The sequence below is a fragment of the Streptopelia decaocto genome (assembly GCF_964273445.1).
Source record: "Streptopelia decaocto genome assembly, chromosome: 3".
Taxonomy (NCBI): domain Eukaryota; kingdom Metazoa; phylum Chordata; class Aves; order Columbiformes; family Columbidae; genus Streptopelia; species Streptopelia decaocto.
The window spans coordinates 67,315,353-67,328,003 of record NC_138656.1 but is presented as its reverse complement, the minus strand read 5'-3'; the positions used below and the strand labels follow the sequence as shown (position 1 = coordinate 67,328,003).

The window sequence follows — 12,651 nt, the reverse complement described above, 5'->3', positions numbered from 1 at the left end:
CTGAAAAGAAATGGGCAGAAACTGGAGCAACACTGATATTTTGACATTGGGAGCAAATTTTAACAGCTTTACTAAGCAAAAGGAGATCCTGAGTATTTTCTGTTCTGAAGTGTAATTTACGGTCTCTTTACTTGCTCTAGTGAGCATGCAGAGAAATATATTTAGGGCACCTACAGTTGAGTAAAAATGAACACCCACAAAACGCCATGAGACTGTGTCTGTAAATATGGATTTGTTCTCTTTATTTTGATATTTGTTGTCAAGTGCTGACCTCACCCATTTTAATGAATACATAGCATAATGCTGTATCTAACCGAGAATGTTGATATACACACTTTGTATATTTTCTCAAAGTTGCATCCTTGTATGTCCACGTATAGTCTTTATATTTGTGCTACTTGTGGAAGAGATTAATTTGGACTTGACCTGACTGTATTCATGCGAGACAGGAACTTTCCGCTAAATCTCCAGGTCAGAAATTTCAGTTACTGGCTTCAGTTAAAGAAGGTGGTTTATTTGCATGTTCATCTTTCAGGCTTGCAGATTTTACTTATGCCTTTGTTTCTTGCCAAGAAGGATTCATTCCTTTTATTATGAAGTATTTAGAGATACAAAGAAGATTAAGAATATTTATTCTTCTTGTTGGAGTGACACAGCTGAAAGGCACTTTGAAGGAGGAATGGAACATATTTGTGGTACAAACACCAGGTCAACATCAGTAATCAAAGTTCTGCCCCTCTCTTTGTGCACATCAGAGCAAGTAATGTTTGATCCCTCTTTTCCTCAGTTTTTCTGTCCATGAAATAAGAACAATGATATTTCCCAATCCTAGCAGTATTTTAGAAAGAGGACTATGATACTTTGCTTCTTATATGAACAACATGAAATGATAAAATGATTGAGACTTTCCTTATCCAATTCTTATTCTAAATACAGTCAATTGTCCACTGAAAGCCCCAGCCCCATCTGTATCCCTTCCTACACAAAGCACTGACCGTAGTTACACAAAGAGACAACATTCCTGTTCCCACATTGCACACAGAACTGCATTCACATAGAGCAAGTAAATATTGTTTTCAATTGAACAATTCATGTCAAATTATTAGAAATTAATATGTTAATTATTAAAAAAATAGTGTACAATTCTGATATGATCATCTTTTGTGATTCTAATGGCAGTTTGCACACACTATCCCTGTGTGCCACTTGCAGCTGAGTATCGCCTCCTGCTGCTCCAGGTGTTCTCACTCCAGCTGCTGCTCTGGGGTATGAGCCTCTGAACACCTCTGTGCCTGATCCAAAGACCATTTGGGTCAGGAGGAGCTTTCCCATCCAGTTCAATGGGCTTTGAGACAGGGATCAAGGGAGCAGAGCACTGTTGGTTCTATTATTCCCAGAATTCAGTTATTTATGAGATAAAAATCACATGCGCAAGCTGAGGTTAAACCAAGCTAAAAAGGAGGTGAGGAAAACAAATGGTCTGATATCTGCAGGATGAAGACATTTTATGAAGAGTTTTAGTTTGATTTTTGAGAGGTATTTTTTGTATAGTTTGCTCCTCTGTGAAATGAGTTTGTTTTAACAAGGTTCTAAATAAGAATCTAAACAAGATTCATAATAAAGAAAACATGCTTTGCTTCATAAGAGACAGTATTACAAAACAGAGTTTCAGTTCCCTTCTGAGTGGTTGTATGGCAAAACCACTTTAAAAACAGGGATCAGATCATAAAAAGACACACAAGTGGTTGGCAGAAAGAGCTGTTGCTGGCCCTGTCCACAGGTTTCTGGCAGGTACAGAGCTGCTCATTGTGCTAGTCTGATGCGCAAATGGCAACATAAGGAAATGCACAGAGATTCTTTTGTCTTCTTCTGGGGCACAAATAAAGCCTAAGTGCTCAGAATTTAAATACATGGCTTTTAATAACAAAAGACCCGTTGGGCAAAGCCTATGGCTATTGTATTGCTGAGCAGGTGATTAGCATCCATCTGGGCTACATCTGTTTTTTCTTCTATTTTTTCCGTATGCAGATGTTGCTATGAGGAAACGGAGTCAGCAATGACTGATGTGGAGCCTGTGGTCACAGATTTTGCAGCATCCGGACGGGCAGGCCGCCGGAACGCCTTACCAGATATTCTGGGCTCTCCTGCTGGTGCTGGGACTTCAGACCTGCCACACAAACTGGCCGAGCTCTCCGTTTCAGAAGGTAATGTCTGCACATTCAAGAAACAGACATTTTTATGCAGTCATCCTTTGCTCCTTAAGTCTCCTGCCACCATGCAGTTTTGACGTCAATACTAATATTCCTTTCTTCTATTAGGATAAAATTCAACCTTCCAAAGCAGTTACCGCCTGTACTTTCTGATGAGACAAACTAATTTTAACCCAGATTGTCTGCCGTATCCACCCAGTGTTCAGCAGCCTGAGGAAAGGTGCTGGGAAATGAATTCCAGTTCCCCTAAGGAAGAGCAAACACAGTTGCATTGCTGAGCAGCTTGGAAAACCATCACTCCAGCTATAAATTAAGTTCTACTCCTGCACTGAGATAATTTCCCACTACACAGCAAGCTGCACTGTTAATCCAATTACAGGTATCATCCTAACTCAGGCATATACATTAAGAGTAGGATCTACAGTGATTTACTGCTAGTAGGCTTTTAGCTTTGTTATCAGAGACTAATGTCCTATTTTGTCATGTCCTTTAATTTAATAAGGTACTCTGTTAATTTAGCACAGGTCTAATCAACACCAGCTTTACATTTGAGTTCTTTTTACTTTCAGGGGGATTTTAATATTCAGAAAAATCTGTTTTCTGATGCCTATGAAGTGAGAATTATAGGTTGGCCCTGAGCTTGGGTTACCCCTACTTTTTATGTTCTGATTTGGAAGTAGCTTTCTTCTCATGCCCATGACTGTTGCTGCTGTGACAAACGCCACCACAGCCCGTGGTCCCACATCCAGGAGCAGTGATGGTGTGGGGACAGCACAGTGGGAGGGAGGCCTGTGCTGGGGTGTCCATGAATCTGAACTGAAGTAGGTTACACGAAGGTTGTTCAGGCTCTGAGGATGCATGTCTTGCTTGTACATTGCTTAAAGCAATTATAAGATGTTGAATTTACAGCCTCCTCAAGCACCATGAAGGCTGGAATCGGGGGGATTCCTTTGATTACAAGCTGTTCTTGATTTGGTGATTTAATTTATATTCATATATTTGGGGTTCTGTAACCCAAACACAACATGGCCCTGTCGAAGGACTGCTGGTGAAGAAGAGGGCAGGTAGAAACAGCACTTCCAGGAGGAGTGAGAAGGGACCAAATGAATGACCACATCGTGGCTTGAACCTGGGAAATGGAGGAAAATAAGAATCTGAATGGGTGCTGGAATGAGGCATTATTTTTGCAAAAGGAAAGTGCAATGATTTGTGAAGGAGAGAGGGTGGAAATAAAGAAGGGAAAAACTACAAGGTCAGATACTCTGAGGGTGCAGGGTGGTGGTAAAGGGAACTGGGAGAATCTGGAAGAGCAGGTGGGAAGGACGGTGAGCACTGTGTCAGACTACATTCAAAGAAAAGCTGGGAGCCCTGTGAGTGCAGTAAAAACTCCTTTATTTTGATGAGAGATTTTTCCTTAGGAATATGAAAAGTGTGTCCCTACAGATTTTCTCATTCTGGTGTGTGCGACTGGAGCACTGGAAATCCATTCTGAAATACAGACAGCTGCTTAACATTCAGTGCTTTGGTTTTCAAATATTTTGGGGTTTTTTGTTCCAAATAGATCTTCCGCCTGGCACAGTTCATGCACCATGACCAGGGGTCAGGCTCCAGCAGGAGAGAAACATTTCCCTTACCAAAGGGGAGTTAGACAGGAATTTATATTGTTATTAGTGTCAGGAGCTATGGAGGTAACCAGTCCAGCCCACTGAAATATTCATTGCTACACTATGTGTAACTAATCTTTGTATTATTCAGAAGAGTGAACCTTGAGGGAGATGCACCATGTTAAACAAAGCACAAAAGAATACAACAGCTGTAGATAAGTTCCTCATATTTGTTCCATTTTGGCCTCCGGAAAGTTTAGCAGTTGGAAAGAATATACTTTTTAAAGCAAGCAGAATTTCTCTCTTGGATTTTTTTCCCCCATGGATAAAAATAAACATGAAATAGTGAAAGTCTTGTTAAAAGAAATGTTACAGCACAGCATAAAATAAGTACTTAGCCTTCCAGACAGAATAATCTTTCTCTCCTGGTGCCCAGTGCATTAAGAAGGAGAAATAAAACATAGCTACATTAGTTGTAGCAAAATGTACTGTTGCTGTGTTACAAACACAAGGACCAGAACTGCCAGGATTTGAAGAACAATTAAGAACATGGAATTATCCTTTGCTTTTGTCATTGATGGCAGCTGTGCCAGAGCATGCCTGGAGGAACAGTTTCTGTTATCAGGAGTTTGCAGAAGTGATAATAGGAAATGAATACAAGATAAGTTAGGTCCACTCCGACTGTTTGGACTGTTTGGATGCTTTTTGGGGGTGGGAATTCCACAAGTATCAACCGGGAATTACAGCCTCGTTGTGTTGTAAGTTAAACTTCGGATGAGACAGCACACAAAATGAGAAGAATTCATCAAAACTGAAAGAAAGTTTGGACATTCAAATACTGTAACAGGGAAACAGGTTGGTTGTGAGATGTTTGGCACTCTCACAGGCATCTCTTTTTGCCTGTTTCTGGCTTTAACAATAAGTTGTTAAAAAATGAAAGCCATTTTCAGCTCAGAACAAAGAGGTTGAGTAAATGAGAAAAGTGGTGAAGATGGAACATGTGGCTATATAAAGCATGCCCTCATTTGTTTCCACTCTGAAAGATTCAGTGAAGATTATGGGAAATGGTGAGGAGGACTCTCTCCATCTTGCTTCGAATTTAGCTAATGCTCATTGGATCACACGTTTCCTCTCTTTCTAAAATGCTGTCAGCTGCTGTCATAGTGGAAGGTCAGGAACAGGATGTGCTAATACCTTTTGTCTGGCTTCGAAGAGAGAAAGAGACTTGACTTTATTATTTATGAATATACAAGGACTGGAGCTCTAAGATATAAATTGCCAAGTACTCTGCAAACTGCACCAAATTAATGTTCTCATGAGATGGACTGGAGAGATTTTTTGCACCACCTGTTTGTCTCAGAACTTAGCTCTGAAACGAGACCATGTCTCTCCTGTCTGATCATTCTCTGATGCTGCCGAAGTTTTGGAAGGCTGAGACCTTCTCCAGGTGCTGTGGTGGGAGGCCATACTGGAACCATGTTAAACAGTTCATTGGTGTCACTGGTGATCCAGAGGTTGAAAAGGAGTCTGCAAGAAGTTTGAGAGCAAAGAGGCTACGCTGGCCTCTCACACTTGATAGTCTGCTTTAGGGCACTGTTCTGCCAATAACTTCTATTGCTTGCTGAATTTTTTCTAGGTGGCTGTGTATAACTATCTTCATACACTCAACAGCTTAGCACCTGTTGCACACCTAAGTGCTACCAACTATCAGATTAGATTTCCTCTAACAAACTGGTTTCCTCCACCCTGTCTGCAAGACTCCACATCCAGCCCCCCAGAGACAGCCAAAAGAGGAGGTCGCTCTGTCTCCCTTTCCTCAATAGTGCTGTGCCACATCATGCTGAAAGGTGTCAGCTAACTCAGTTCTTAATTTACCAGTATAAAACTCTGAAGCCTCCAAGCCTCTGAGAAGACCTGAAACATTACGTGGTTTCTGCAAAAAGCTTTAACTGTTGAATTGTCTACAGCAGGGTGTGCTTGTTGTGATAGGTCGAGACCAAGGTATTTAACTCTTGGCTATTTGTGATATTTTACGGCAAGTCTCCAGGACAAATAGCTGTAAATGTACCCCTTAGATTACGACTATTAAAGTGGAAGACGGTGCAGCCAGATATGCTGACAGGACCTCTCCTTGACCCCCAAAGCTATGGGCTGTCTTAGATCTGGGCGTACAGACTGTTCTGTAAGTACTGGTAAATGCCATGTGGGACTGGAAGGTAATGTGAAAATGATTATGCTTTGCAAGGAAATGAAGGCAAGAGGGGTTCCTGTTTCTCAGGGAGAGAATTTGAGCATCAAAAGCAACAGCATGGAATTCTTCATCTAATGACCATGTATGCTAGGTAGCATTTACTTGTATTAGTCATGTAAGCGTTCAACTCTAACCTATGGAAGAGTGAACGTCTAAATCAAAGTAGCAAAAAATCCTCTCATCTTGTGAAGACGGTGAATTCTTCTCAGTATTATTTGGCAAAGGAGGTCAGCCAGATAGCTGGCATGTTCATAAACTGTAATGTTATCTGCCTGAAACCAAAAAATGCTCGGAAGAATGCAATATTCTAACTTGACTTTGGAAATGACCCAGAAAAAAAAAGAATAACAATAATAAAAAGTTATCTCCAATCTGCTTCCTACAGCCAAATGCACATTAATAAGCATGTGCAAGGAACAGGCAAATCAACACCAATAAGCAATTTCTTTTGGAAGATGCCTCTGCAAGTTCTTTATCTTTTGAGTTAATCTCTCTTTCTAAAACACCCATGAGTGTGGTAATAAAAAAGCCAATCCAGAGGTGATCAGTGAACCCAAATATTTGGCTGTGTTAAAAAAGCTGTGTGAATGTGTGTTGTATAAATGTTTAATTCCATCTTTTTTTAGATGAAGGAGCAGAGGGTGGAGAAGTGCCATCATCCAAAGCCTTACTGGAAAGTCAAGAGGCAGAAGGAAAAAGCAATGATTCCTAACACCTAAGGACTGCTGGATTAATGAAACCCACTGACAGACTTTCCAGTTTCCCCATGTCACCCCATCTGAAGTGTGGTAGCAACCTTAGCAGCACAGACAAGATTTTGCAACACACTTGTACCTAGATGACATTGATGTGGAACTACTGTTTTTTCTACTGTTGTCCTTCAAAATCAATGTTCTACACATCCAAATGGAAAGACAATTAAGGAATGTATCTCTTGTTTTGAGTTTTCTTATGGTTGTAGTATTCATCCTAACTAATCTTGACAGTTTCAATTAATATATCTAGCAAATGTACCACCAACTAATGATTGCTTCAAAGTAAAAATCCTGTTTCTCAGTTGACCAAAATAGCTTCTTTCTCTCTAACACAGAGGTGTATTCATTCTCCCCACCATAATATGATACTAAGTATATATTAGATTACAGACATTATCTGTAATTTATTTCCTGAGATTTTTGTTCTCATTAGGCAAATGTAAATGGTGTGAGAAATAAAAAAAAAAAAAAAACACAATTTTTTTCTCTCCTCCTCCTGTATCCAAGAGGTTTTGTAAACTACTTCAACACCAGTGTTTGTTTTCAGACTCTCTTTAAACTCTATTTAATTATGGTAGATCATCTCAGTTCTCCCACTTTAAAAGCATTGCCACTTCTATCATTTCTGTTTACAGGCTGAATATTGTAGCTGTTCATGTGTATTTAAAATAAAGTACCCATGTTTGTAAGTGATTACAATTGTTTAATCTCACTGTGGAAATTAAATAGCTATCATCTTTTCTGTCTTCTGTCCATTCCTTAATGTTTTCCCTGTATGACAAGACTTAGAACTTCATAACACATATTTCTTTTATTTCATCTAGTTTTTGCCTTACTGTTTGGTGACAATGAAAATGTTTCAATCGTTGTGATTTTTACAAAGATTTTTAAGCAAAGGTTTTTCTCTACTGAAAGGGATTCTGTGATTCTGTGAATTGTCTTGTTATGGAGGTCATGCTCCTGAAAATACTTAGCATTCATTCCCTTATTGTAGGAAACCTAGGATCCAGGTGCAGACATGCACCTTTACAGCAGCCTGGCACAGCAGCCATTCAGGTACTTCCTTGAAACCAACCATCACTGCCAATCCAATGCTTTTATTTGACCACACAACCTCTCTGCTGGGATGCAGCCAGACAGAGGAATCATCTCTGATGGGTACATTCCACATCTGACCGGCATTCCATCTGTAAAATATTAGTGTCAGAGAGCTAGTAAGAGGCTTTTCTGCACGCTGGCCATCCTTAGTGTGCATTGACTCACACATCCAACAGAACAAACACTTGGTTCCCTCCACTTACCTGTATTAATTTAACAGGTGCAACATCCCAGAATTACTTTCAGGTTTGGAAAGGTAAAATAACTTACTCCACTGGAGCAAAATGGGTTGTTTAGGAAAGTCTGAGAGACTGAACTAGCTGACACTGGAGAGCCAGAGTTGAAAACTGCAGTGGAGAGGGCCTGGGAGCTAACTACATTTGTGGTACACACCCTTGTTCTGGGTTGCAGTCCCATTCTCATATAGCAACCTCCTTTATAGCATCACAGGACATAAAATTATCCAATTTTAAGAAGTTAAAATGATCCCATGGAAATCAAGTAGTTGAGTATTACTGCAACAAAATTCCTTATATGCTTTAAGTGGAGCATATGCTGAAGTGCTCTTCTGGGTCATGGCCTATATTGAATTCTCCCCTTTCACAGTTGCAGCGCTGGATATATTTAGATTCGTCTCTTACAGAATACAGACACTGACATTTGGGTTAGAGGAAAAGATACTTTTTAAGTATTGTGTTAGTTAGCCTAAGATGCTTTGAAGTATTTTACTATTAAGACACCAATTATGAACCATCTGAATTTAGCAAATTATTTGTATGCTAAACTCTATAAAAACCATTCCACAGCTGTATACATACATGGAGTTAGTTAACTGCTCACAGACATACAGCTTAGAAGTAGTCAGAGTGCACTGGAAAATTGGTGCTCACTTTGCATCTGAGATGCATGAACCTGTCATTGAGGAAATGCTTCATGGAAAGAAGAATTTTAACAGAAAAAACAGAAAAAACATATAAGACTAACAGGAAGATTTAAAATGCAACTCAAAAGCAGGATGAACATTTTTGATCTATAATATGTGGGTCGCATATTACGCAGTCCTCATTTGCCTGTGTATTGTCTAGATGCAGGTTAACCAATTTACAGATGCAGAAATACTTCTTTGCCACAAGCATGTACAGTTTGTGCCTAAACAATTATTAGTCTAGGCTGCATGAGAGAGCTCTTTTGTAGTTAGTTCAGACATGGAAGAGGAATATCTAGCTATGCCCTGGATAATGTCAAATAAACCTTTCCCGTTCAGAGCCAGCTGCATATTTCTGATCAGTATAAACAACCACAAATACTGATTGATGCGGGAGACATTGTACCATATAAACTTTGGTCCAGCAGAATTTATTAATTGTGTATTATGCTTGACTCAGCCAGACAAGAGCTAGCTAGTCCCTGTAGAGCTGTCTGGAAGTCTCTATGCCATGCTGTCCAACAGTCTGGGGTTTAGGCAGGGTTACTATTTTAATCACAGCTGAAGCTGGGAAAGCTCTGGTTCATTTTCTTCTATATTGAGTATGGGTAATAGCCCTAATAAAATTTGGCTGAGCCTGTAAAGACCAAATGAAGTGCCTCTGAATACTCAGTTTCTCACTGAGCCAGTTTATCCAGTTTCAACCATTACCCAGGCCATACCACCCTCAACTGTAATTGTTGACAGTGCATTCTCCTCATCCACAGGGCAACAAAGTTATGGCCCTGAATCAGCAGAGTATTTTAAAACATACTTAACTTTAAATGCAGACTAGTCTCACAGAAGTCAACAGAACTACTTAGTGCCTAAAATTAGGTACATACTTAATTACCTTGACAAATTACTGCAGCAAACTTCTATTAAGGCTAATCTGGTATTATAATGCATTAATCCCAATTTCCATCCCAGCAAGTGAGGCACAAGTAATAGCATCTTTTTCATCAGCTTACAGCACTATCCTGGGCTTTTATGAAGACATTCATTTCAGTACCAAGCGAAAAAGGTAACTTTACTGTGTCCAAATTTCAGAACATAATTAAGCAATTATTCATTCTTAGCCACTCTGCAGATTAAAAAAAATAAAAATAAGGCAAAGAAAAGCAGGAAAAACTCTTGTAAATTCATTGTGCATATATAAAACAATTTTGGTACTTTAAATAAATAGAAAATTGGCCTCAATCTTTCCCAAACGTCATTAAGAAGGTAATTTTATTTGGGTCAGCCCTTCATCAGAAGCTTCATTTAAGAGATAGATGAACATGCTGAGGTGTATCTTTTGTTGCTATAAAACAGGAAAGTTCAATTTGTTATCTGGAAGGCAATAAAGGGCTAAATAGGTTTTGAGGCAGTTGAGTGGTTATAAAAATGTTCACATTTAGAGAGATTAAGATAAGTAATTAAGCATTTTTAAAAATTAGGCTTATTTACTATGATTCCTCATACATCCATCTCCACCTGTGCCATATACCATAATTCTGGTATAATACTGCATAGGCTGAGCTTGGATGGATGAAATGAGTGGCAAAGCAGTTTGCAAAGTGGTATATTTTAAAAGACATTTTCTAACAATTGATAGTACAGCAACATACAGGCCAGCTCTAGATGTCACTGAAGACAAAGATTAGTTTTATACTAACTACAGTGTGAATTATATAGAACTTTAGTTTAAAGTCATGAGTTACTAATCATACAGAAAATTTATCCCAACTCAGAAAGTCCATGAACACAAATGGTTGAAGGCAGGGAGGCTAGTCAGTGGAAACTTAATATATGTTTGCACTATCCAGGATATCACGTTTAGTTATATGGACCTACGATCTGACCCACAGTGGACACTTCACTGTTGTGCAATTTTCAAACAATGGTGATCATACAAAATAATATAATTGCACTTGCATTAGTTAAAAATGACAACAGAGCAGTGGTTAGAAGATGTTTAAAGTACACTTTACCACCAGTATTCCAGATATTCTTTATGTACCATGTATACAAAGAGGAATGCTGCAAGAATTATCAAATTACTTAGGCCTAGTTCATATCCCTCTCTTCTCCCCAGGGAAGTAGTCACAGCCCAATCCTGACAGTATTCAAGGAGAGACTGGACAACACCCTCAGACACATGGTTTGAACTGTGGAGTTCTCATATGCAGGGACAGGAGTTGGATTCAATGATCCTTGTGGGTGCCTTCAACTCAGGACATTCTATGATTCTGTCTGCTGGTGCTCCGCGTGTGATAAAGCCCATGAAAATGAATTGAACAGAGATTTCTGCATGGATTTCTCCACTGTTTTGGCACAGGCTGTGTTTGCTGAGCAATGCGAACATGAGCCCCAGACCCACTGTGGTATGTATTGGTTCCCCAGGGTCCACACAGCACAGGCCAGTGGGGCTGAGCGCACTGGAGTTCCAGGGCACTTGCTCTGAAGTGGTTTGGGTAGAAACAGGAAGGGCTTAAACTGTTCTGCCATCTAGTGGGATTCTCAGCCTGCCAGGTAGTTTGTGCACATAAGTGGATGGACACAGTGTAAGAGACCTCAAAACCAGCTGGGAGGCAGCTGCTTTAGAGAGAAAATGCAAAGAGAGTGTGAGCTGGCCTGGTGAGAAGTCAACAGTCTGCAGCTAATCTGAGACGTTCACTCCAAGGGTATTGCTAAGGGTGCAGTACCTTGGTGTCTCTGTGTGTGTGTGTGTGTGTGTGTGTGTGTGTGTGTGTGTGTGTGTGTGTGTGTGTGTGTTTGTTCAGAATGTTGTGTGATGGCAAACAGGAGACATCTCGTGTCACTGAGAACACTACTCCAATGGCTTATGTCAGCTTGGGAAAGCACTGCCAGCTGAAGCCACCCCACAGGGCTGCCGTTCGGAGACATATGATGCTCCTTACTGCTGCTCTGTGTTGCTCACCCCCTCGGGCAGGTAGCCCAGCTCGCCAGCAAGTCGCCTTGGTTATGGAACCCAGACCTCTTGGTGGAAGCTCACCCACACTGCACGGACAAAGGAAGGATGTTGGGCTTGGGACTGAGGGGTGAACTCACCAAAAGCCTTTTCAGCCTGTAAATTCTGTCATAAAACAGGTGTTTAAGTCTGGCTTGCAGCCTACGCAGCTGTAGATACCGGGTCTGCGATTTGGGCTAGGGTGTCAATACTGCCATAGATGACTGATTTTGACGTTTCTTTTTTAAAGAAGAGCTTAGTTTCACCTTCTATTAAGCTGTTTTGCTTTGGATATTAATCAGAAATAAATGCTCAGAGCTGCTATGTTATGACTTTGGTTCATTTCCCTGTTCAGCCTGGTGGGGGCCAGTCCGTATTGCAAGAGGGCCCAGAGCTCTGTCCTGTGCCACGTCCTAACACCAGACCACCGCAACTTAGATTTGATGGAAAATGGTTTTCTGGCTGGAGATACAAAGGCTGGGTGCTCTCAGCTTTTCTGGATTAAACATATATTCAGCAAATACCTGCAATATAAAGGGACCTGATGTGAGGATTTAGTCAATCCTTACTAGTGCTTTATTGCTGGGAATCTGTTGGGCACCGATTCATGCTGTAAATCCAGTACTTACCATACAATGTACAGAAAAGCCAATCTGAGAGGGAATGGTTTAACCTTCCTACATATTTTATTTTTTTCCAGATCCCTTGGGCATGTTTGTAAATCAGCAGGGCAAACAAAAAAGGAGCATGTAAACTGCTACTAATCTCTAGCAGTATTCCAAAATTCTAATTCCAATAATGCTCCTTTTTTTTTCT

General features: G+C 40.3%; 1 protein-coding gene across 5 annotated transcripts in view; it reads left to right on the top strand.

The window, feature by feature from the left end:
• Positions 1-7,623, top strand: part of PKIB (cAMP-dependent protein kinase inhibitor beta) — a 54,803-nt gene extending 47,180 nt beyond the window's left edge. For 3 of the 5 annotated variants that reach the window (XM_082047936.1, XM_082047938.1, XM_082047937.1), the window contains exons 2-3: positions 2,029-2,204; positions 6,692-7,623. In XM_082047936.1, the coding sequence (XP_081904062.1) occupies positions 2,057-2,204; positions 6,692-6,777 (234 nt within the window). In that variant the 5' untranslated portion in view covers positions 2,029-2,056 and the 3' untranslated portion in view covers positions 6,778-7,623. The remainder of the gene's footprint in view (positions 1-2,028; positions 2,205-6,691) is intronic. The other 2 variants (XM_082047935.1, XM_082047934.1) reach the window with 1 other exon arrangement.
• Positions 7,624-12,651: the final 5,028 nt, after the last annotated feature.